The sequence below is a fragment of the Perognathus longimembris genome, chromosome 4 (assembly GCF_023159225.1).
Source record: "Perognathus longimembris pacificus isolate PPM17 chromosome 4, ASM2315922v1, whole genome shotgun sequence".
Classification (NCBI taxonomy): domain Eukaryota; kingdom Metazoa; phylum Chordata; class Mammalia; order Rodentia; family Heteromyidae; genus Perognathus; species Perognathus longimembris.
In genome coordinates this window covers 50769273-50796372 of record NC_063164.1, presented here as the reverse complement: position 1 = coordinate 50796372, position 27100 = coordinate 50769273, and the positions used below count along the sequence as shown (strand labels likewise).

At 40.9% G+C, this 27100-nt stretch overlaps 1 protein-coding gene across 1 annotated transcript in view; it reads left to right on the top strand.

The window, feature by feature from the left end:
- The window catches only part of Rapgef4 (Rap guanine nucleotide exchange factor 4), a 297243-nt gene extending 283648 nt beyond the window's left edge, over positions 1-13595 (top strand). Inside the window, 2 exon segments of the mRNA XM_048345237.1 lie at positions 8384-8438; positions 11784-13595. Coding sequence (XP_048201194.1) covers positions 8384-8438; positions 11784-11911 — 183 coding nt within the window. The 3' untranslated portion in view covers positions 11912-13595.
- Positions 13596-27100: the final 13505 nt, after the last annotated feature.

The window sequence follows — 27100 nt, the reverse complement described above, 5'->3', positions numbered from 1 at the left end:
TCTTTGTCGCTTAGAAGAATAAAGGCAGCCTAAAAGATAAAACACGAACCATCAGAAATCAACAAAAGTGACAAAAAAAACAAAACAGGTCATGAGAATAGTAAAGACATGTCCAAAGCAAAATGGAAGAAAGGGAACTTTATGTAGAAATATCAACAGAAAATGAAACCATGTTACATACCATAACGTGAGTCTAGAGCTTCCAGAAGCCCCTGCCCAACCTCATCTCGCACTTTATGTTCTCTGTGCTTGGTCCAGAGACCAGGCAAGATCAGCTTCCTTCTTTTCCTATCTGCCTTCCTTGCATGTTACCTTTGCCTGATGTTCTCTGCATCTTCACCAGCCTGGCTTCTTCTCATGGTTCAGGCTGGAGCTCTTCTTTGAGAGGTCTTCCATGACCGCCCTGCTAGCATTATTTAATCACACCAGCACTGTCTACCATAACCTTGCCCAATCAGAAATCATTTGACTTTCCTCATATCTGTCTCACCTACTGATATTTCTCTAATATGCATAACTATGACTGGCATATTGTAAGTATGCAAAAAATAGGTTTGAACTCAGGTCCTCATGCCCACTTAGCTTTGCTAGCTTGGTTGCCACCCTACCACTTGAGCCTAACTCTTTGCTAGTTAATTAGAAGCGAGAGTCTTGTGAACTTTTCTACCTGGGCTGGCTTTACATGGTGATCCCCCAGACCTCAGCTTCCTGTAATCTGAGCTAGGATTATAGTCATGAGTCACCAGTGTCTAACAAGCAATGGTTTTTACATAAATATTATATTATACTTATATAAGTATTATATTTGATTATATTTCAGTGATGGACTTGACACTAAAACCCCTTTAAAAGATTTTATGTAACCATAATTGAATCTAAATTATTTTCTGTCAGAAAGTTTGATCAGTCAGGGTGTTCCAAAGCATTTTTCATAACTGTAGTTGGTATGTATCTCCCTTAGCTGTTGCTCCTTTTGTTCTAGGTATTTCGGTTTGTTTGTTTTTTCTCCCTTCCCCACTGTGGCACCGGGTGTCCTATCCTGAGGAGAGAAGCACTCACTTCACATGTTCCTGAAGGCACCTGAGCTGCCATGTCCTGTAGCTGTCATATGTGATAGATCATGAGCATTATGTGTGGTACACATGCACACATGTGTCCGTATGTCACATACTACTTGGATAGTAAAGACTCATAGCTGGAGGCAAGAAAGTATTGGTAACTTCTTCTCCCTCTTCCTCCTCCTCCTCCATCTTCTGCTTTCATTTTTTCATAGTACTGGGGTTTGAACTCAGGGCCTCTCACTTGCTAGGCAGGTGTTCAACCACTTGAGCCATGGACCCAGTTCTTATGTTTGTTCTTCAGTGATGCATCCATGAAAGTTAGTTCAGCTCTGTTTATCTCTGGTCTCTATTGTGTTCATCCATCAGGTTGCTTTCCCAGACAGTCTTTGTAGAAGAGAGACTATATATTTCTGTATCATTTTGTGGGAAGAAAAGTTCTTGTCCTGAATATGTAGAAATCTGGGTAAAGCTACACAGTATTTAGAAGGGCATTTACTCATGACAAGCAAGGAATAATTGACAAGGGTTATATATTCAGTATGTGTAGAGGTAGGAGAAAGAATAAAAAGGAAAGAATAAAAAGGCAATCTGGTAAACTGTAAGAATAAGCTAGGTATGGCAACACTCAGGAGGCTGAGCTACACAGCAAGACCCTGTCTACAAAAAAAAAAAGGTATAAGATAAAATAAAAAGAGAAAGAGCTAGGCACTAGTGGCTCATACCTGTGATCCTAGCTACTCAGGAGGCTGAGATCTGAAGATCACAGTTCCAAGTCAGCCCAGGCAGGAAGGTCCATGACTCCTATCTCCAGTTAATCCTGGGAAAACCAGAAGTGGCACTGTGGCTAGCCTTGAATGGGACAGCACCCAGGCCCTAAGTTCAAGCCCCATGACCAAAAAAAAGAGAAAAAAATAGGGATCTTAAAAGGGCAACAGAGGGACCCCCCCACCCCCAAAAAATTAGGCAGTTAAGAAAGAACTGAGATCCAAAAGTAGCTCTTCCAGGGGGTAACTGATCAAGATGCTTTGAACACATGCCTATATAGGTAGATTGACATGTTAAACTCCTTAACTATTTGAAGAAAACAATAAGGAAATAAACACACACACACAAAAACAAAAGGCAACTCTTCCCAGCTAAGAGGCCAAATAGCCCAAGCCCAGAGAGGGTGGAGTGGGAGGTCTGGGAGCATTAACAGTGCCAGGCAGCATGGCCTGGAGGGCTGCTGGTCTGAACTTGAACACCAGACACAAACCTGCACCTCCTTAACAGCAGGCTGGGAAGGGGGACAAGAGTCAACATGGGGCTGGCTACAAAGGCTGAAGACATCAGGGCCTCGTGTTAGGTTAGCACCTTGTCTGGCTGGATGTGGCTTGGCCAGCCTGCTGCCAAGGGGCCATGGCTCCTCTGAATGGTACATGGATGAGGCCTGGACCACAAAGGCCAAGTCAGGCCTGTGAAAACAGGCACCTCCTGCCTCATTGGACCCAAGGACCCAAGTGTGGTTGCCTGTGTGAGAGGTTGAGGGCTGTTTGTGTTTGGGACTCTTACCTTGGGGCAGGGTCTTTGTACTGGACTCTCTGCATCTCCGGCCTCTCTGCATCTCCAGCCTCCAGAAGGACGTTTTCACTTCTGAGTGGCTCTGTCTTTAGCTATAAAGAAAACTGAATGCATGAGCTGGTTACAGTTTGTCACTCACAATCTCCCTTCTCCTCTGTGACACTTTCTCTGTGCGTGTCCATTCTGAGGGGAATTCACCTGCTTTCAGTTGGTCCCATCTCTGAGCCCTGCATGTCACAAACTGTAGGAACAAGTTATGTTTTGAAAACAAGCCCTGATCCCCATGCTCAGAATTCATCCAGAGAAACGTCAGCCCAGGTGGGGGCTGGGGTTCAGTTTATCCACCACACAGGCTTGGAACATCTTCTAAGGGAGCCTGTTCTCCTTGTTTTACCTTGGATTACCAGTTGCCGTCATAGTGAGTCAGTAGCTAATGGGAGTGTGTCATAATCTACAGGTTTGCTGGGATGGAAAGAAAAAAAAAAAAGCATGAGAAGCTCTGGTTTGGAGTAATCAGGCATTTCCCCCCTGGCCTGGCATGCCAGAGAGTTGCCTGGCCAGTTCCAGGCACGCCAACCTGCTCTGGCAAGACTGCCCAGCCGAGGGTGTCATTTTGGCCTCCAGCCCATTGTGCCAGTTGGATAATGAAGCCAGGGTCTTTTTGAACCTTAGTTGCAGGCAACCTTGACTGAGAACAAACCAGTGTGCCACCAAAGATAGCAGGTGTGTGGCTTAAGTCTTCAGAATGTAGAAGGGGGAATGATGCAGTCATAAAAGTCAATGCATATTCCACCAGATTAAGACAATTGGGTGGAAGCATTGGGTTGGGGGGATGAAGGAGAACAATGGGTGAAGATCCAGGTGCATTGCATTCATTAACTGGTCTCCTTGGTGCAACTACTTAGAGATAAGAAAAATATAATTTTAAAAATAAGGACCAGGTAGATTTTTTTGTGAAGATAAATAGAAAACCTGCAAAATCATCTGTACATTGATACAGCAGACAGCTGTATATAAAAGCAGCTTGATGAACCAGGCTGTGAAGTTTGATTCACAGTGAGTTCAACAGACGTCTGTAACATTAGATGTGTAACCTCAGCTAGGTCAAGGAGGGAGAGAAGATAATCAATCTGTACTGAAGTCTTACACTAGAGATTATCCAGAAGAGAGCCCAAACTGTCTTACAAAGAGTAAATTGGGACAATTTAGACTAAATAAGAAAGGATAGAGAGTAAAAGGCTGTTCATAATAGTTGTCTTCAATTATTTCAAGAACTGCCTCTTAAAAGAAACTAGATGTGTTTGTTTATGGCTTTCCAGGGCTCAGAACTAGTATAAATGAGTGAAAAGTAAAGGAAGACTTTACTTTTACCCAAAACAACAAGGACATTTACAATAATTAAAAATGCCTGTGTTAGACACAGGTAGTTCGTGCTTATAACTCTAGCTACTCAGGAGGCTAAAACCTGAGGATCACAGTTCAAAGCCAGCTGTGGCAGAAAAGTCTGTCAGACTTTTATCTCCTATTCACCAGAAAAAAAAAAAAAAGCCCGAAGTAGAGGTGTGGCTCAAGTAATAGAATGCTCACTAGTCTTAAATGAAAAAGCTAAGCCAGGATGTGAGGCCCTAAGTTGAAGCCCCAGTACCAGCACACACATAAACACACACAAACACATACACACACACACACACACACACACACACACACACACACACACACGCACACACCATATGACTATACATAAAAGGCACTGCTCTTAGATTTATGTAATGTGTTCCATTGGCAAACACAGTCACTCAGTGAGAAACCACAGGCTGGAGGTGGTTTGAGATAATATGAGGAGTTAGGCATTGCATGGGTCAGCGGGTGCATGGAGTTGACACAGCAGGTTAACCCTTCTCTGGCCCCTGCATTGGCCTGCAGTGCCGCTGGGGCTCATACATCATCACTGTAGGTTCACACCATTAAACACTATTGTCTGGACCTCACAAAGGAAAAGAATGGGCCCTCCTTATAAAGCCAAATTTGGATTTTAAAGTTAAACTGAAGTTATCTTGGAGTACAATTAAAAAGGATCCGTCAAAATTAAAACCATTGTTAAAATTAATCAAAGATTTAGAAAGGTAGAATGAACTTCAGAGCTGGAAATTACTGATTTAAACAATTGTTCTCACATTTTCAACTACATAATGAGCTAAAAATTATGAAGCCTCTGGAGTATAGCTGTAAAGAGTAGTTGAACACTGAAGTCAGAAGGAAATGTTTTAGCTTTCAAAACTAAAAAGCAGAACAATTACTCCCTACAAAATGGTATAGGAAGAGGTTTCTGACCCCTGCTAATTGTTTTATTATTCTTCAGAGGGACAAACTGGCAGCATTTCCCAGGGTTTTCGGTAATTATACGCCATTCAATATCTGAAGAATTACAATAATTCTACGCGGAATATACTTGTGCCCTTCCCAGGCAAAGCCTTCAGAGAAGTGAAAAAACAACTTAAAGTAAATTAGCAGGAAAATTATCATAGTTACTGTTTATTTCAGGACTCCATATATCAGAGGCTAATTATACATTGTACACTACATTTTCTTGCAAGTATTAGTGGTATATTTCTCATGCTGATCAACAGATAGTGCTGGTTTTTAGGATACTTTATGAAAGCAAAGAACTGACCTTTCTCATCGCCTCTCTATGTGTGAAGAATCAGCCGATGCCGACCATGTCACTTCCTGCCTGCCAGTGCCCTCAAAGCAGCAGTATTCATTGAGGGTTTATGATGTATATTTGTTACCTGTGTGGAGTTCCCAGGTCTAGACTCTTCTAAGATGATAGATAGATAGATAGATAGATAGATAGATAGATAGATAGATAGATAGATAGATAGATAGATAGATAGATTAGATAGATGAGCTGGGAATATGGCCTAGTGGCAAGAGCACTTGCCTCGTATACATGAAGCTCTGGATTCAATTCCTCAGCACCACATATATACAAAAAGGCCAGAAGTGGTGCTGTGGCTCAAGTGGTAGAGTGCTAGCCTTGAGCAAAAAGAAGCCAGGGACAGTGCTTATGAGTCCAAGCCCCAGGATGGGGGCGGGCGGTGGGGGGGGGGGAGAGAGAGAGAGAGAGAGAGAGAGAGAGAGAGAGAGAGGGGGGGGGGGGGAGAGGGGAGAGAGGAGAAGGGAGAGAGGAGAGAGAATATAGGTGTATATAATTGCTGGTCCAGGGGCTTGAACTCAGGATCTGAACACTGTCCTTGAGCTTTTTTTGCTCCAGGCTAGCACTCTTGTCACTTGAGCCACAACACTACTCCTGGCTTTTTTAGTGCTTAACTGGAGATGAACGTCTCATGGACTTTGTTGCCTGGGCTGGCTTCAAACAGTGATCCACAGATCTCAGCCTCCTGTGTAGACTGAGCCACTGGCGCTCAACTTCCTATGATAATTTTTAATACTACCTATGATTTTCTCAAAGTCATTTTCTTTGCTTTTCTCCTCCTTTTTATTTATTTGTTGGGTGCAGTCCTTTAGCTTTTCTGCTCAAGGCTGGTGCTTTACCCCTTGAACCACATCTTCACTTACCGCATTTTGCTTGTTCACTGGCGATAAGAGTCTCATGGACTTTTCTGCTTAGGCTGGCTTTGAATTGTGACCCTCAGATCTCAGCCTTCAAAGTAGCTAGGATTATAGGCAGGGGCCTCCAGTGCTAGTAATTAACTTATATATTAGTAAACGAAGGGTACATGAAAGTGGAAATCAAGACTGGAATTAGCTCCTCAGAAGTGGAGGAGTCTTTTTCTTGAATGGAGGGTTATCAGTTTTCTGTTCATCCATTTCTACAGGTTCTTTTCTTTAGAATCTGAGGAACAGAGATACCCTGAAGACTAGACAGGAACTGAGGGACCCCGTTGCTGGTCAGAATACTGTGAGCAAGAACCATACATTCTGGCTACAGAATGGTGCAGAGGTCTCACCCATGATTTTTCTCAGGGACCAGAGGTTTTGGTTTTTGTTCTTTGGTGTTTTGGGGGGTTTTTTTTGCGGCGGCGGGGGGGCGGGGGGGGACAGGTTGCCAGTCCTGGGCTTGGACTCAGAGCCTGAGCACTGTCCCTGGCTTCTTTTTGCTCAAGGCTAGCATTCTACCACTTGAGCCACAGTGCCACTTCTGGCTGTTTTCTATAATGTGGTGCTGTGGAATTGATCCCAGGGCTTTATGTATAGGAGGCAAGCACTCTTGCCATTAGGCCATATTCCCAGCCCCTCTTTGGTGGTGGGCTGTTTTTTTTCTCTTCTTTTGTTTTTTAATTAAACTCAATACAAAAAGTTATTATTGTAACTAAAATTTTACACAAAAATGAAGATGACTTCATGGCAAAATTAACAATCAAATTGGTTATGATCTGTCCATTTGATGGAATACATCCTCATGTAAAGATTTTTTTTTTTTTTTTTTTTTTTTTTTTGCCAGTCCTGGGCCTTGGACTCAGGGCCTGAGCACTGTCCCTGGCTTCTTCCCGCTCAAGGCTAGCACTCTGCCACTTGAGCCACAGCGCCGCTTCTGGCCGTTTTCTATATATGTGGTGCTGGGGAATCGAACCTAGGGCCTCGTGTATCCGAGGCAGGCACTCTTGCCACTAGGCTATATCCCCAGCCCTCATGTAAAGATTTTTTAAAATGCCAGTAGCGGGGCTGGGGATATGGCCTAGTGGCAAGAGAGCTTGCCTCGTATACATGAGGCCCTGGGTTCGATTCCCCAGCACCACATATACAGAAAACGGCCAGAAGTGGCGCCGCGGCTCAAGTGGCAGAGTGCTAGCCTTGAGCAAAAGGAAGCCAGGGACAGTGCTCAGGCCCTGAGTCCAAGGCCCAGGACTGGCCAAAAAAAAAAAAAAAAAAAATTGCCAGTAGCATGGAAAATAGTCATAATGAAATAATGCAGTAGGAAAATTTCAAACCAAAAGCAAAAATGTGTATATTGTATGCATATTATAATGCAGAATCATGCTTTATTTTTAAAATAGGTTTATGTACATACATATTTGTTTATATGAGAATGAAACATACTGAACTATTTATGTATTTTCTCTCTGACGTGATATTCTATGTGGTTTTTTCTTTGTTCTGGCATTTTCTGATTCCTAAAGTGTGCATATATTAGTGCTGTAATTAGAAGGGAAGTAAAAGGAAAAAAGGAAAATAATTGCGATTAATAGTAAACCACACACTTGCTGCAACACTGGAGAAGCTGGTATTGCATGGTGGGATAGCAAACCTTATAGCAAGACTATGTGACTTACTATTCAGTCAGTATAATCAAACACCTCATTATCCAGTCTTATTTAACACTGAGAAATTTGACAAGCCAACCCTTCTGCAAATCTAAGATCACTACCAATTCTCTTACAAATTTATGTTATCCTAAAGAAAGGATGGTGAAAACTATTTCTGAGTGTGAAAGTACAGTGTCACAAATGCTTTTCCCCCCATCACAGGAAGAAGCAAACAGTGAGACCAGAGCTATGTCATTAATACCCCTTACCTAAAAATATCTCATGCATGTACATGTGAACATCAGCACCCCTTTAAAATCATTAAACAGGTTATACATATCAGCCAGCTGCTTCCCGTAGTCAAGTCTCAGAACATGCTGTTTCTTGTGGTACTAAGTATTACAGGAATAAGTAATGGATTGTTTTCCTTTTTTGGATTATACACTAAGCTGACTTGCATTTGTGTCTTTCTTTCTTTCTTTTGATTCCTTGTAGCGCATGATTGCCAATTCTGCCAGAACAGTGAGGTACTACAGGAGCCAGCCCTTCAGTAAGTTCAATGCTGCTGCTTTCTACAGTGGCAGTCTCTGTGATTAAGTCCTTTTTAATGAGACCATGGAGACACTCTAGCAGTCTGGACAGCATCTGATTATATCAGAGGCCATGATTTAGGACCATGATGTCTGTGCAGTAGAAGCCTTTGGTCTGAGGATTTTTGTGTTGCTATTGTAAAACCAGAAAAAAATATTGACCTTGTTGTAAAACCAGAAAATAACCATCAGAATAATATCTTAATGAATGGATTTAAGGAGAATTAATTTGCTCCTTCCAGGGCAGCTAGAAACAAGTAGGACACCGTGACCAAGTGACCCAGCCTCCAACCACCTCCCTGTGTGACTCAGAGCTTAATGTTGAGCAACTCCTAGCAGTCTTGGATGACTCAGGGCTGCAGTTGATAAGCTGGGAAAGATAACAGTTATTGTCTCTGGGGAGTACGTTTATGTAGGTAGCACATTTGTAAGAAAGTCTCATGGTAGGATTTTATATTTATTTCTAGTTTAAGTAGGGAGTTTGAGGTACTTGTTTAAAATCTGAACATGAGTCACAAGAATTGGTACAAGGCTTCAATATGTATACGAACACTGCTACTACTAAGTTGCTGTTTCAATCTGTTGGAGGTTAAGTTACATCTTAAGACCAAAGAGCCATGCTAGACCTGTGGTATGGTCTCTTCTACACCAAGACTTGTCACCACTGGCTCCCACAGTCTGTTTGGAGACTGGGGAAGTAGGCCCTAGGAAGTTCTTTGCTAGAACTCCTTAACATGATGACATGGACATGATGGTGCAACTCCTATACCATTCTCTCCAGAAAACCCAATACCCAGCAACAAAAAAGGCCTTTGTTTCAGTAGAGTGATTTGCTGTGTGTCTTGCAGGACTTATTTCAAAGCCAGAGTTTGCTCCCATGGATGCAAAAACTACTAAAACTCATTTAGCAAAAATTAGCGAACATAACTTCAATTTGGGAAGCAAGTAGAACTTTGAAAAGTTCATTCTGGCCTGGCACTGGTGGTTCACACCTGTAATCCTAGCTGCTCAGGAGGTTGAGATCTAAGGATCACAGTTCGAAGCCAGCCTGAGCAGGGAAGTTCGTAAGACTCTTTTATCTCCAATAGACTACACAGAAAAAGCTGGAAGTAGCACTGTGGCTCAAGTGGTAGAGCACTAGCTTGAGCAAAAGAAGCTCAGGGATAGCGCCCAGTCCCACAGTTCAAGCCCTAGGACTGGCCAAAAAAAAAAAAAAAAAAAAAGTTAATTTCCCAGTTGGGCACTGGTGGCTCATGCCTGTAATCCTGAGGATCTGAGATCTGAGGATCATGGTTTCAGGCCAGCCCAGGGAGGAAAGTCCATGAGACAACCACCACCATGAGACCAAGGCTGGAAGTGGAGCTATGGCTTAAGTGGTGGAGCACTAGCCTTCAGTACAAAAGCTCAGGGACATTGCCCAGGACATGAGTTCATGCCCTAGCACTAAAAAAAGAAAACATTAATTCCAATGATTCTAGCATTAGAAGCATCATGCATATCCTCATCATTCCATCAAACTTAAAATGTCTATAATTTTCTGTAGCCCTCTACTATGTGCTTAAAGGCATGGTCATAAAGTAGAACAAGTGAAAATGAAAATGGATAAGTGACAGCAGTTACATTAGGAGTTCATAAATCTAGAATCCATGGCCCCTCAGGGGTGTCTGTCCAAGACATTCTTAAATTTCATGTGCAAGCTCATGTCTTTGAGAGTAGCAAGTGTAAGATTCTGAGTTCAAACCCCAGCAATGAAAAAAAATTACACTGCCATATCTTGACGAAGAGAAGTGGGAAGGATATATTTTACATCCCTGCTGCATTTGTTGAAGTTATCAGTTAACTGCTGGTAAACAACAGCTGCTCAGCTCTGAAGTCAACAATCTATAGATAAAGCTATAGGAATAGATTCATAAACATTGTGGGAATGTGTACAATGTAATTACAGGATATTGTACATGTAGAGTACACTGCCAGTGTAAGGCGGAGGAAATTGGGCACAGTGTGTTCGGCAGTTCACTGTGCTATTATTTCTATGTGATAATTATACTGATGAGTTTCTTCTCACAGTGATAGGGGCCTTTATACCACCACTACCACCACCATCACCACTACCACCACCACCCTCCCCATACGCACTTTCTGCATTGCAGGCTCCACTCTTGTGCACATGGCATTCTGATGAGCTTGGGCTGGCAGATGGCTTTACAGGGGCAACTGGACTCCAGAGAGCACTGTGCTGGGGCAGAGCTCTGCTCAGGAGGCCAAACTCTCACTTCGTCACCCCCAGGGCCAACTAAACTCAAGGCCTCACATTAGCGATCCTGGGGCACAGAGGTGGTCATGGCCCACAGCTGATATGTTAGGTTTAAACCAAGCCATTTTTCCCTGTTTATTTTAAAATTAGGAGAATTCACAGGGAAGAAATCCAGGTTTCCTAGTTCTTAAAGGGAAAAAGGAAACAATAAACAGGAAGATATGGGCATGATTCCTCTGTGACTTCCAGGGCCTGTATTTATTTCACCACTATGGAATTGGCCCTCCTTGTCCTTACATATTGCCTGCATAGGGCTGCGGGCATGACATTTCCTGGCAGCCTGGTGTGAGTGACATGGGTTTAACCTCGCTGATAGCCCAGGTACTCTCAGGCATGGAGTAAGGACTGGAATAGAACTGTAACTGGGCTTTCAGAGCAAGTAGCATGGGAAAATGGAAGTTGAAATGCTGACTTAAGCCTGGGAGTTGTTGTTTCTTTTGTCTTTTTTTTCCTTGTGCTGGTCCTGGGGCTTCACCTCAGGGCCTGGATGCTGTCGCCAAGCTTTTGTGATCAAGACTAGAGCTCTACCACTTGCCACAGCTCCTCTTCCACCTTTCTTGCATTGCTAATGAAAAGGTGTCTTTTGACATTAGTTCTTATGTGGATCAAAGGAGCTGGAGACTCAGAGTGTGAGACCAGAGGTGGGCTGGTAAGAGAAAATAATTTTCATCTGTCACCAGGGGCCATCACACAAATGCTTCCCTTTTTATTTGGTGTCTTCCCTCCCACCCTCCTTCCCTCCCCAATGAGCAATGCAAAGGAAAATGATCAAAACTGATAACTCCAGGAAAGAAAAGAAAAGTTGGAGGGCAAAAGGGAGACAATGGAACAACCAGGTAGAAGAATTTCAGTGTGTGTAGTATGTTGAAAGGCCTTGATGGAACCCAGATATTGGTGATAAATGTATTTCCCCATTGACAACTGGAGAAACAAATCTGGGTCTTATATACATAGATTATGCAATGCCAATTTTGCTCTCTTCTTTCAACAGATCTTGATGCAGCTCAAGCTAATAAGAACCATCAGGATGTCCGGAGTTATGTGCGGCAATTAAATGTGATTGACAACCAGAGAACTTTATCACAGATGTCACACAGATTAGAGCCTCGCAGGCCATAGACATCTAAAGAACAATGGTTTGTCTCCAGTCCACAGTCTTTCAAAAATGTCATTCCTGCTACTGCTGAATGTATTGCCACTAGAGAGATCGACAAAGCAAGCAAAAAACTCATCCTGAGACACCTCAGGGCTGCATTCAGCTTACCAACTACAGGACAACAGAGGAGATTATTTGACTTGCATAAAGCTGACACGCTCTAGCTTAGGAATCCCCCATCGGTAGTCACCCTGTTTCATTTCCAGTTGTGCCATCTTCACAAGACTCCCAGGAAGAGCTTGGTTACATGTGCCACTGTCAAGAGAAATATCACCAAGAGTGTTTACCTGATCTAACTTGCTACAAATGTGATTGATCTGGATGTATCGGTGGTGAGAAGGCTTCCTTATTTATAACTCAGTATCTTGATTGGGACCATAGAGTTAGGAAGGTACTGAGGAATTGCAGAAATTCAAATGCAAGGTTGTATTTTTTTCTATCTCATCTCCTTATCACTGAAGGAATAGGACCTCCCACATTACTATAAAACACTATGCTGATCTGTGTAACTGAGGAAGGAATGGTTGTAACTTCAGAATGATATATCGAATAACATTTATGTTTACAATATAACTTCTAAAACCTTATAAATCAGGATTCCATATATAAAAATTCTGCTGAAAAACACCAAGTTTCTTAAAATTGCCAGTGTTAAGAAAGATGGAAAATAACAATTCAGAAGAGCACAATATACACAAAACCTTTTTCAATGAAATATTTTCCTGGGCATTAATAACCTTTCAGCTACAAATAAATGCATTGTTACTGAATTTAAAAAATCATATTTTCTGGACTTAAATGTTATTACAAATATTTTAATTTTCAATGATTGTTTTGCACTTTCAAATAGATTGTAAATAGTTCGTTCAATCAAGGGTATAGAGTTATTTATTTGCTACATAATAGATATTGTGCCAAATATTTCTTTTTTTAATTTATTTAGTATGTAACTTTGGAGTACCTTTTTTTTGTTTTCACAGTTAGACTATATTTAATGTGTAGGAATTGTATGTATGTATATCTTCTGTAAATAACAGCTAGTATCTTCATTAAATATAATTGTTAACAAGAAAAAGTTGTATTGTTTCAATTCCTCTAATACAGGAGAATATAAACATTTAGAATGATGGGGTACTGATTTTTTCTTCCTTTTGGGGGAGGGTATGGGGGATTAAACCCTTAGGGCCTCATGCATAATTGATACATTCTCTACCGCTGTGCTACAACTCTAGCTTGGATTTGTTTTAGCAGTATCAAGGATTGAACTCAAGGCCTCATACTTGCCAGGCAGCTGCTCTACCACTTCATCCATATCTCCAGCCCCTTTTTGCCCTGGTTATTTTCAAAGTAGAGTATTGCTTTATTTCCAGGCCAACCTGGGCTTTGGTCCTCCTACTTATGTTTTCTTGCACTATTGGAGATAACAGGTGCAACTCACTGTGCCATTATGATTGTTTGACATTTCACTACAGCATCACTAACCTGCAATGTTGTCACACTGTATATCTGCAGCTCATTTACAAAGCTGGCAAATAGAACTGCTCATCCAAGGAATATCTTTGCTCTTATTTTACTCTTCTTTCTTCCTACCTTTCTTAAAAACTAGCATCTTACATACACAAGTACCTTTTCCCCAGTTCCATGATGACTGACTCCTTACAACCTTATTTTAATTTTGTTTCAACAGTATTAAAAATTAATATAACTCCCCATGTATATTCCCCTTGCTCTTCCAAATGAGAATAGTGATTACTATATATAATAAAGATAAGAGATTTTAATTATGTCTGCCTTCTATGAAAATGCATTCATCACCTTTATTCAAGGTAGTAATGGTGAAGTAAAAGAATTTATACTAAAAATGTAGAGTAGCCAAGCAATCCTTCTTGAGCCAGGAGGTGCAGTTAATAGTTTTAAACTTGCAAACAAGCCAAAAGAAAATGAGATGTCTAACAGGGTCACAAGAAAGATAATGAGGTTTGCTGAGAGACAAGAAAAAGAAGAAAAAATGTTGTTATGCAAAGAAAATTATACATTTGAGAGTTTAACATACTCACTTAGCAAGGTCACTTGCATAGTGACCAATAGGACCAATAGGAGACAAGCTTTTCCAGCAAGTTTTGAATACCACAAAGGTGAAATACACTTCTCCTTCATTCATGGCATTTCCTCTCAAGATATGATGACAGATCAATGACTACCAGTGTGAAAAATTTTAAAAGAAGTGTCATTCCAGTTTCAAATTGTGCTTCTAATAACAACAAAATCAGTACAATATGCAGTATAGTAAAATGAACTCTTGAATAGCATTCCTTTTTCTGCCAATCCAAAACATATTACATTTCTTGCATCCCAGTAATCTTAAGTTGTCCTACATAGAAGAGAGTGATATTGGATACATGAATTTCAGCATCCTTATAAGAAAACGTTTAACCCAGGTATTGTAAGCCATTTTTCTATACATGTACTCATTCATTCTTTCATCCATTAGCAAGTGATTGTGGTGTGTTTTAATATAGATCTTGAATGTTCTCCCAAGGCTTCATCCCCAGCCCAAGGTATTATGGGAAGGTGGTAGGATCTTTGGAGGAAGGGGGTTGCAGTGGGAGGCAGATAGGTCATTGGGACATGCCCCTGAAGGGGATATTGAGATATTCAGCTCTTTTCTCCTCTTTAGATACTAGGCTGTCTTCTCCCTTCCTTTTCTTCCTGATAACCATGAAGCAAGCAGCTTCTTCCACCGTGCACTCCCCACCAGGATCTTCTTCTACCTCACCACAGTCCTAAAGGCAACATGTCCAAGAGCCCTTGGACTGTAACTTCTGACCATGAGCAAAAAGACACTTTTCTTCCTTAAAAGCTGATTTATCACTGGGTGCCAATGGCTCACACCTGTAATCCTAGCTATTCAGGATACTGAGATCTGAGCATCATGATTCAAAACCAGCGTGGGTCTGAAAGCACGTGATACTTTTTATCTCCAGTAACTACCCTCACTGCCCCTGCCCAAATGCAGAAATAGAGCTGTAGTTCAAGTAGTAGATCCTTGAGCAAAAAGAAGCTCAAGAACAGTGCTCAAGCCCTGAGTTCAAGCCCCACGAATGGCACATCTTTTCCTCTCAAGCAGCATGAAGACAGAAGGCTTGAACAACTGGGCTGCACTTCCCATGGTACCCCTGGAAGGCAAGGCTACTGCTCCTATTTACTACAGTATTTGTGATTGCTGGTAAGCATCAACCAGGGTACCTTAATTACTGCATTATACAGTTTTAAAGGGAGGATAGAGGGAGTTGTCGATAATGGAAAAAATTAAAAAAGCAGATGTAGATTCAGCTAGCCACAGTAAAGTGCCATTCCTCTTCTAAATCTACAGTAGGTCACTTTTTAATTAGTTTATTCATTGTACCTGTCTTGGGGCTTGAAGTCAGAGCCTGGGTGATGTCCCTGAACAAGACCAATACTTCTATTTGACCCACAGCTTGACTTCCAGCTTTTTGGTGTTTGATTGGAGATGAGTCTCACAGACTTTCCTGCCTGGTCTGTCTTTGAACCATGATCTTTAATTGTGATAAAACATGCAAAATATAAAGGTTGCATGTTAAAACTTGCATGAATAAACAGTTCATTGACATTAAGTGCTGTATGGATTTGGCTTGCAATGACCCAGCCATCTTGCTTTATAACCAACATGGCTGTCCCAGACTAACCCTGATCATTTTTTTCCTGTTTAGTTTCCCAGCCAACTGCAAGTAGACAAACCGCTTAGAGTGGTATGTGAACCTTTACAACTGAACCCTGGAGCCAGAAATGTGCCTGAGATTAGTGTAAGATAAACCAGGTACATTCTGACTAGGATGAAGTCACTTTTGTCCTGGCCAGTCTATACACTCCTATCAAGTGCAAGGCTTTAACTTCAAACCCTAGTACTGCCAAAATAGAAACAAACTTTGAGTTGATTCTGCAGAAAGGCAAACTTTATTGGCAAGTCCGTCAGTTACTTCATGTATTAGTCAGAGTTCTCTGGAGAAACAGAACTAGTGGAATGAGCCAATTCTTTCTAATAAATTTCTTCAAAGGAGATGTCTTGTAAGAAATTGGCTTACACTATTAGAGAAGTTTGGCAAATATCAAACTGCAGGATGGGCCAGCAAGCTGGAGATGGAGGAGAGCCAATGGTGCAGCTCCAGTCTGAAGACCTATAGGTGAACTCCCAGGAGACCTGGAGGAGTGGGTAAAGTCTACGACATTCTGCTGGACAGGTAGCTCTTGCTGAGGGAACTGATCTTTTTGTTCTGTTTAGGTGTCTTCAACTGACTAGCTTCAATTTGGAGGGCAGTCTGCTTTCCCAAAGTTCATTGATTTAAATGTTCATCTTAGCCAAAAACACCTTCCAAGTTGATGAATAAAATTAAACATCACACTGAAACAAGGCGCTTGAAAATGTACGTTAACAACCATGGTTCATCTGTCAAAGGGGTAGATCTTCTAACCTGAGCCAGACGTAGCAGATGGGGATCAAGTCACACATCAGTGGAGCTAGGAAGGAATGCATCATCTCTGCTCTATGGAGCATGTCATCCTACAACAGACTCACATGGGCTTCTTCATGCGTTGGCAGGTAAAGTCCCCAGCTCTTGAGTGGCCAGCTCCAAATAGTGAGCATAACTTATGTAGCTCCCTGATGGCCAAAGTGGGCCAAGAGGCCAGCCAAGAGTCAGAGCGTGGAGACATAATTCTATTTCTTTAAGTGTAGAGCTGCAAAGTCATGATAGCCAGATCATGAACACAGGGAAAGGAAACCGCTGCCATTTTTACCAACAGTTTTCTAGAGTAAGGTGGTACTGAGTATGTGAGTGTTCTTGTTAGGGGAAGGATTTTAGGCCTTGTTCTGTCTAGTGTTTAAAGTGCTTGTTCAGGAGCATCTAGCAACCTTGATGGAGCATAACAGACTGGTGGGATGCTATCTCAGAAAATTCTTTTTCAAAGTCAACATTTTAAAACGTCTTATTTAAGCTGGGTGCTATTGGCTCATTCCTAGCTACTCAGGAGCCTGAGATCTGATGATCAAGGTTCGAAGCCAGCCTGGGCAGGAAAACCCATCAGACTCTTATCTCTAACTTTAAAAAAGCTAGAAGTGGATCTGTGCCTCAAGTGGTAGCATGCTAGCCTTGAACATAAAAGGCTCAGGGACAGGGCCTAGGCCTTCAGTTCAAGTTTCAGGGACACACACACACACACACACACACACACACACACACACACACTTTGTATTTAAAATCAAATTCCTTAGTGATTTTGCTTTTCTTCTAACTAGGAGACAAATTCTGAATTTCTTTCTCCCCCGCCCCCCCAATATTCAAGAGTACTCTAGTACACGCTTTGTCCAGTTGCTCCAAAAGTGTGTTTCTCTAACACATAAATGGACTCTGCACATTAAACCTATAAATCAACTGAGGATCTCAGTTATGCCCAGCGTCCCCCAACCCACAAATGCTTCACTGTTGACTTAATGTTATTCATTTGCTTATGTTGTTATTGAAAACAGATTCTTAATTAAAATGATCCAGCATCACCTAGCTCACATCGAGTGCCACAAGCAATAATCCCTAATTTAATGTATACTTTGTTCCTTACCTACAATTTAATTTCTGAAGCCAGAAATATAAATGGATTAGGTTCACTAATGAAGGCTTCTTTCTTAGGAAGCCTGCATAGCCATGTGTAATTGTTTCTAGGCTCTGGTTTGAGCATGTCAATGAATACCTTGGCTTGGCTTAGATCTAACTTCTAATATGATCTGTATGTATGTGGTTTGTGGTATACTTCAAGTCAGCTCCTTATATGCTTTCTATTCTCAATTATTTTATTTATTGGTAAGAATCATGAGTATTTTATTTTACAGTTCTACTTCTCCATTTTGCATCCAGTAATTTGAAATATTTTCTATTCTGTTACAAATTATTTTCCTTTTGTGGTACTGGCATTTGAACTGGGGCTTGAATTCAGGGTCTTACATTCTCACTCAGCTTTTTCCACTCACAGTTGGTACCCTATCAGTTGGGTCACACCTCTAGTTCTAGCTTTTTGCTATTTAATAGAAAATAAGAGTCCCTGGGATTTGTCTGTCTTACTGTCTTTGAACCCTGATCTCACATCTCAGCCTCCTAAGTAGCTAGGTTTACAGGCATGAACCACTGGTTCTAAGTTATCTTGATTTGGTGCTTTTTTTTTTGGCCAGTCCTGGGGCTTGGACTCAGGGCCTGAGCACTGTCCCTGGCTTCTTTTTGCTCAAGGCTAGCACTCTGCCACTTGAGCCACAGCACCACTTCTGGCCATTTTCTGTATATGTGGTGCTGGGGAATCGAACCCAGGGCCTCATGTATATGAGGCAGGCACTCTTGCCACTAGGCCATATCCCCAGCCCTGATTTGGTGCTTTTTACCTGTCAGTTTTGCCATTAAAAAAAAAAGAAAACATTTACTCCTTTCATACTAGATACGTACACACAGTATGTGATTGTAAAGACTGAAAAGATGAACAGTCTCACTGTTTATTGGTGAGGAACCCTGACAGAGATGAAATGTGTTGCCCTGGGTCATATGTGTTAACAAAGATAGAACTGGAATTGTTAAACTCAGGAGATTTGATTCCACAGCATTGTTACTATGAGGCTGCACTCATGTTTTAGGTGTTTGATGTCACAAAATAAATAAGAAGCAAAGGAATCAAAGCATTAAACTGGTTTTGTCAAAACATGGCTAGTGAGATTATTTGGTTAGTTACTTGCTTGCTTGAAGATAAGTTCTCTCTCTGTTGACCAGTCTGGGCTTAAGTTTCTGGGCTCCAGCAATCTTCCCGCTTCAGCCTCCTGAGTAATTCAGACTACAGGACCAATGAACTTTTAAGCCAGTGATTTGGGAGTATTTTCCTTTAACATTTTATATTTATAATAGAAGACAGTGTGAGGCCAGATACCGTGTTTCATACTTGCGATCCTAGATATTCAGAAGGCAGAGATTGGGAGGAATGAAGTTGGAAGCCTGCATAGGCAAAAATGTTTCCCAACTCAATCAATAAAAATTGGACATGGTGGGGTGCTCCTGTCACCCCAGCTATTCCAGAAGGATACACGGGAGAATCATGCTCCAGGCTGGCCTTTGCAAAAGAGCATGAGCCCCTATGAAAATAAATATCTTAAGCCCCCAAAGGACCAGGAGCACAGTTCAAGTTGTAGAATGTATACCTGGCAAATGCAAGGCCATGAGACAAAACCTCAGGACTTCCAAATAATAATTTAAATGAGAGGAGGGGGCTTAGAAGGTATCTATATGATCACACACACACACCTTCCCAACATATGGCACTGGAGAATTTCAATGAAAATGCTTAGTAAATGAAGCTGAAAAATACACTTGTATGCTTGGATCTGTGGAATGGGAAAGGATTTATACCTGCATGAACATTGTAGATAATTATCTCTGTCCCCACTTCACTTGACAGAACATTCCTTCCCCTGGAGCACTTCTGCAATCGTTCAGGCTATTGTGACAAACACTGCCTGCCTATCTATTACTTTGTATCTTGTCCCATGAGTTTGATTTTTCTTCCTTCATCAGGAAAAAAAAAATCAGTGTTAAAGATTAAGACAATTTCAAAAGAAAAGGTTAAACAAGGATAGTGACATGGATTTGTTGTAAACATATAACAGGCAAGGAAGAGGGGACTAAGCTGGGGAGATGGGTAGAGGCAGCAGGGACCAGCAAAGTGTCCTTTTCAAGGATCGGTTCTTGTAGCTCCTCTAAAATTTACACAAGATAAATTGCCCTGGGTGGGAAGTTAAATTAAAACACAACCCAATCAATGTCTTCAGCAAAGGCTCACTTCTTAAAGATTTCAAAACAACAACAAAAAAAAAAAAAGAAAAAGAAGCAAAGGAGAATGGAAGGAAAGAAAGAAGGAAGGGAGGAAGGAAAGAAAGAAAAATGGAAGGAAGGAAAGGAAGGATGCACAGAAAATTATTTTACTTTATTTCATTATGTCTTGCTATTTAAACTCAGAGATCTACTGTGAAATTTGATCTGTAAAATTATACCTAGTTAAATTAGGAATACTTGAAAATACAGAGAATTTTCTCTTCAAACATTAAATTCAGTACTCAATTGAATTCCAAGTCAAACATGCAAGGCCAGAATGTCCTTTATCTCTCACTGAAACACATTTCCCCTGAAATGCCATGGAAAAAAATCTTCTAAAAATATAGCTTTCAATTCTCATGAAAAAAATATATGCCTTTGTTGTGTTTCAAGAAAAACAGTAACTTATTTGCTCTCATACCTAACTTATAAAGCACTTTTACATAAGTTTCTGCATTTAAACTTGACCTTAACACTGAGGTGGCCAGGTGTGCAGAGGGGAAGCCTCACGGGAGCAGACGCTGGGTGTTAGAGGTTACAGAGACCTTTCAAGATGGAGAGAAAAAAGTTGCCATGTATCATAGTCTGATGACACTACAGAAAGAGATGAGAGAGACCTAGACAGAATGTAAAGAAGAGAGCTCTTAGAAATAGTACAAATAAATATGAAGACTAACTTCAGGTATGATCATTTAAATGTGCAATATGTGATCATAAGTAGCACAAAAGAAGGTAGAAAGCCTTGCTTGTTGAACATGTAAAGCAGCACCACAGAAGCCTAACGGTGAGGGGATGTGAAGCTCAGTCCTTGATTTAAAGGTGGCATGCTTGATTCTAAGATTAAAAAAAACTAAGTCACCCCAGATTTTCTAGTCATTAGGGTGTCAGGGGTAGATTAATTAAAAATATGCGTATGAACATCTAACTGTTAATATAAATATATAAAATATTACACTCTATGTAAATATATGCATGTGTGTATGTATTTACATGGAATATAAATGCATATGCATACACAGTGCAGACCTATGTACCATATATATGGTATGTACTTGCTTATAAAAAACATATTAGAATCTATTTCTTCCTACAATATTGATACTCGGCATGAGTAAAAGCAAATATTATGATTTTAAAGGAAATTTCTTTTTTTAATAAAGGGAATTTCTTAATGCAGAACATTTCTTAAATCAGTCAAAGAACATCCACTGAGAAAAAAAGACTTAATTTCCTTTTATAAATAGCTGCGGATTAGAGTACAACAATAGTTCTAACTCTGTTATTGCTGTGCATTTAAAGCCAAGATGATGACTGTATTGAAAAAGAAGGAAGAGAAGAATCAATAGATTATGGCTTCAATGGAGCTCACAACAGTGCTGATTAGAGAACACAAATGGATTGCATAATAGTAAAATAACTATAAACAGCGTATGGATTTAAGCCTATGTTAAGACCATTCTTAACTGGGTCGTGTCTTTAGAAAACATGCTTTGAAATTGCAATAGCAAATTAAGTCTATTCGACTGCAAAATTTAATACATAAGAAATAGCATTTTTTTAATGATCTGGAAGAGGGAGTAAATAGCATGTTAATGAAATTTGCGGATGCTACTAAATTGGAAGGTGTTACAAACACCAGGGCAGACAGGATCTTAATACAAGTGGACCTTATAAAGTTAGAGAAAAGATGATAATGGAAAAAAATAAGCAGAGGTCAGCTAGAGCCTACAAAAGCACAAGTAGGATAAATTCCTACACGAAAAAGCATAATGCAAATGTGATAGGGGTAGGAAAATGAATGAGATTCATCCAGAATTATCTGGTTATATAAACTGGTTGTGCACATCTCAGAGGCCCTGAGCTGAGTCCTAAGTAGTTAATTGTTCCTCCCCCTCTCCCCTCCAACAACATTCCCCTTGCAAGCAGATAGACCAAAGGAACTATATTGCTTAATTGTAGTTTTGGGGGGAGTGATTGAAATGATGAAAATACAAAAATTGGGCACAAAATTTTAAAAATACACGAGGACAGAAAAGAATTATTATTGAAGATAGGCATTATGTATTGATGTCATTTCATTGTATTTATAATGAAGAGGTTATGAAATATATAGACAACTGTTACTTGATTATTTATGAGTAATTATTAAGTGGACCTAAACATTGCATGATTAAATACAATTGTTTCATTTTCACTTATACCTATTAGTTGATCATTTATGAGTAATTATTAAATAGAACTAAACATTGCCTCATTAAGTACAATTATTGCTTTTTCAGGTAGCAGCAGATAGAATTCTTTCTTCCCAATGACATTTGCCTAACCCAAGAAGTTGGTAATGAAATTCAATGTCATGTGGGATTATACCATTGGATATCTTAGAATATTTGGAAGTTCGGGTGTGAGAATTTGTTTTACTCAGAAAAACAAGGCATGTCTCCTGGAAGCTTTGGATACTATAAGAAAATAATGTGTCTACAATGTTTAATCAGCTCATCTGATGAGAAGATACAGCTATGTGGGGATAAAGATTTTTTTCAGTTAACAAAGAGAAACAGAAATCTCTTTAATTTCAGAAACCTATAGATTTCAGTAATGTGCTTTTTGAATACAGGCTGCGGCTACTACCACATTTGTGATCATCAAAACTAAGAGGCAGGGGCTGGGAATATGGCCTAGTGGTAAGAGTGCTTGCCTCCTACACATGAAGCCCTGGGTTTGATTCCCCAGCACCACATATATGGAAAACGGCCAGAAGGGGCGCTGTGGCTCAGGTGGCAGAGTGCTAGCCTTGAGCGGGAAGAAGCCAGGGATGGTGCTCAGGCCCTGAGTCCAAGGTCCAGGACTGGCCAAAAAACAAAACAAAACTAAGAGGCAGCTACTTCAGGATAGAGCTGGCACTGCATTCCAAAATTTCCAGCATCTAGCCAAGTGTTCTCTTCCTCACTTGATGCAGCTGACCTATGATGCTGCCTCTTGAGGCTGAGCACGGGAAACTCACTTCCTTCTGCCCAAGGAGCACCTTTAGCTGCCACACAGACTGCAAACTGTGATTCAGGTGTCTTCAAAGGTGGAACTCCTTTTTGTATAATACAAATAAGTGGCATCTATTTTGTTTCATAAATAAAATGATGTCCTAGTCTAAGTAGATATTCTTTTCCCTGTGGTTTCTCATGAGTGTACTGTGGAATTTAAACTCTCAGAGGACACATGTAGTTGGGATTGGAAAAGATTGACTGCAGAAGTAGATAGGAGAATCCAGATGTCCCCTTTTAAGCCATTAAAGAAATTTGCCAAAATTTAAAACAGTGACATTTCTAATTTTAAAAAATTGAACAATGGGTACTTTTCATTAAAATGTGTGGCTAATATATAGTTATTCCTGGTTTAAATGAGTGAAATAAAATATTTCAGCACTAATTCCTAGAATGATAGAGCTAGATACAACCCACAGCAACCGAAGTTAATTGACATTCTGAAAACCCAACTTTTTTTTATAAGGAGGTCTCAGGAGTCCTGAGATCAAAAAGCTGAAAGACCATTTTGTCCAAATTAACAAGGGCTTCCAAATGATGGAAACAAAACAAAACAAAACAAAGAAACAAACAAAAAACAAGCCCTAAAGCCCATCTCTTAATCCCTAGGGGAAGGCCAGTTACCTAAGCTTATGACTTTTCTCTGCTCTAGAGCATGGGTTGATTATGTAAACTAGCCATGAGGATTACCTTGAAGACTAAATAGAGTGTGTAAAACTCTTAGCTCAGGGCTTGGCAAATGAGTGCTAGGTCAATGTTGGCCATCTCTATTATTTTTACTCTTGTTATTGCTATTATTACTATTGCTGCTACTACTATCATGACTGCTCTGAGAACTGTTACTCTTCCTGAACAATGTGTTTACTGAAACCACTAAAAAATTGAGTCCTTCAACTTTTAAATGCTCTTGGGCTTCTGCACCTGCTATTTCTTTTGCCCGGAATACCTTTCCTTCTTTTTAGTCTAACAAATCCTCATCATTCTTCTTGTATTAGTTTACAGGTTGACTTAGAAGCCTTTGTTGGCCTCCTGAAACTGTGTGAGGTGCTCTGCTAATAGCCCTTCTCAGTGCTCCCTTGAGAGCATACCTCAGTATAATTGTGCCTTCACTGGCTCTTCCATTGTGTTCTGAAAATGCCAGAGAAAAAGGGCTACATGTTATCCACCATTATTATAATCATAAAGCTCAACACAATGCTTGACAGTAAATGTTTATTGAATAAATTCTGCCCAAGTCATCAGCATCTTTTCTTGGCTTTCATTTGCAAGGACACCTAAATATCTTTTGATATCCTTTGATCTTCAAGTTACATGGGAAAACTAAAGTAAAAAAAATGACCTGGGCTTTTAAGGTAATGATTCTTTTAAGAATCATTTTAAGAATCATGCCTGATTTGTACACCTCCATTCCCCAGGGATTCAGTTGACAGTGGTTCAGAAGTTAAAGCTCTGACCTCTGTATAAAGATTGACTAATGCTTAGCCATGTTCCAGACATTGATTCCCATCTGAGATGAAGAACTGAGATGGCTGGAAAAAATGCTCCTGGGTTCCAGATTGCATTGTAGCTCTTATCTGTAAGGGGGAGGAAGATTTGGATTGCTTTCTTCCTTTTAAGTTGCCTTTCCTTCTACGCTTAGTACAACTTATGTCTGCACATCTCTGATCCACTGATAGCTGGTGGCAGCTCTAAAGTTTGTATTTAAGAGGGATTTAGAAGCAAAGGAGGGCCCTGGTGACATTATCCAAGAAAGAAATGTACTCATTATCTGACTTACAAAATGGTAAACCTTCTGAACAACATCTTATTAATAACAATACAATTATATTTTTAAAGGAGGGACTTAGGGAGGAATAAACCCATTGAAAGAGTGGTTAGGAGACATTTTTGAATAGCAAATACATTCTCTTTACTTAGATTGCATGATTATTTTGGAGGGTGTTCTTGGTTGTAAGAGGGTGCTGAGGACTTCCAAGCCATCTCTCTGCTGAGGGTGCTATTTTTAGTGTGGAAATATCTGAAGTAAAGGAATAGGAGGCTTGATAGAGCTTTGGCGAGTCCTCTTGTTATTGCTGTATCAATTGGTAAACCAATACTCTGCCTGATGAAAATTAACCAGTAAACTCAACATATGCAAATGCAGAGTAAAGATTCAGAGTAAAGAATGGGAAAAGCCCTAGACTAGATTGTACCTGTTTATTCTGGGGCCTAAAGAGATGAATATAGTCTTAAGGTAATAGGCAGCTTAATGAAAGAAAAATCAGAATTGAGGCAATCGGTTTATCGCAGAATTATGATGTATTTATTTCAGTTATGGACAAATACAATAGAATATAAAATATGACCTTGAAGAGCATGCAATGTAATTAGGAAGACAAGAGGATGATTAACATGATCATTTAAGTATGTTTGTGAGACTACTTTTTAGGTTCATGGCTCCTGCTGGTTATTTTCTGAGCCTAATTATGTGAAGAAAATGGAATGGAGAAAAACTGGGTGGGGAGGAAGGGTAATGCAGCTAAAAATATTAAGACTTTCAAGCCATGTGCTTCTAATATAAAGCAATGCATACATAGGCTTAAAGCTGGAACCAATTGCTAGCATCTAATTAGGTCTTCCTTTATTTTCAGCTAGAGGAAGATGAGGTCTATCAAAATACCCCAGCTGATAACTAGCAGAACCAAGACCAATGTCAGGGTCTCTTGACTTCCCAGCCTAATGCCATTTCACAATCAAGTGCCTTTGAAGGCAATGTAAAACGACTACCCTCTTCTCTCCTTATGCCGGTGACTTTGCTAAATGGCCCTAATCTTGCCATTTAGGGACAGACGGCTTTCAGAATTATTTGATTATCTACATTAGAAATATTTTGGCCTGACAGCTTGTATCGATACTAATGTCTTAGTTACAAAACTGAAGTCATTGTTTTTAATTTTTCATTAGTTGTACAAAGCGCTTCAATTCCTCAAGTCAGATTATGAGCACGATGCATCCTGATCAGTGTCACCCCTTCCACTGTTGTCTTCCCCAAACAGAAATGATTAATCTCAAATTCCCAGTCCTTTACTGACCTGCTCACCCCACCCCACATTCATATATGTAACTTACATGAGCGATTTACAGATTTTATATTTCTCCCTTGGCTTCTTTTCTCAATTTCAGCTTCTTATTTTAGCTGCCGCATCTCTACTAGTTTTTCCTCTCATGACTTCAACCTCAGCGGGGAGCCAGCTTCCCTCCACAAACTCCTATTTCTGTCAATGACACCATCATTCTTCCAGTCACCCAGGTCTGAAGGCTTAGCATCATCTTTCCCTCTTCTTCTTTTCCAATTTTAGTGGGTCACCAGTTTCTTTGGCCTCTTTCTGAAACCTATCTCTCAATTCCATGCCTTCTTTTAAATTCCATTGTATACCCTCTAACTCCGGTTCTCAAGATCCAATAACCAGGGATTTTCCCTGATCCCATCCTTAGCCATCACCCCACTAGTCACCCACCCACCCACCACCACAGTGGACTGCTCTCTGAAACATCATGGAAATACAAACGTCCGTTTTACTCCTAATCTCAACTTTCCACGGTTCCCTCAGTATCTGTGAGTGATTCATTAAACGTAGGGTCCTTGCAATGCTATTGCCTCTCACTTTCCTCCCCAGAACCATTCTCCCCAATCGCGTTCTTTTCTTCCCAAAGCCCTCGGCCAGCTTTGCTTATGCTTGGTCTCCTGGTATGTAGAAGGCACTTGGGTTTAAAGTCACCAACCAGAGCAGCAGGCCATGGACCCTCCTCAAAATTCCAAATATCTACCGATGGGTCCACGGAGCCATCCTTGTCTTTTGCCATCAACGCCTGTCCCCTTCCTAACTAAAGGACAGACTGCGGTAGGACACGGAGTCCCCCCCCCCCCCCCCCACCCTTTGTATCCCCAAGCGCCTTGGTGTGTTGCTGAGAACTGAGTGGCCACAATAGGCGGTATCAACTTGTGGACAGGATGCTAAGGTACCAGGGGGCCAGGAGGACGCCGGCTGGTGCCCCTCGTGGTCGGTCGGGCAGGCTCTGGGCGCGGGGCGCTGGGCGGACGGTGCCGAGGTACCCCGGGGGAGCGGCGGGCGTGCCGTGCCAGGCCGCGTGCCCCGCCAGGCAGGGCCGGCGGGCCCGGCGGTTCCACGCCGGGAGGTAGGTGGTGCTGTTGCCGTGCCTGTCT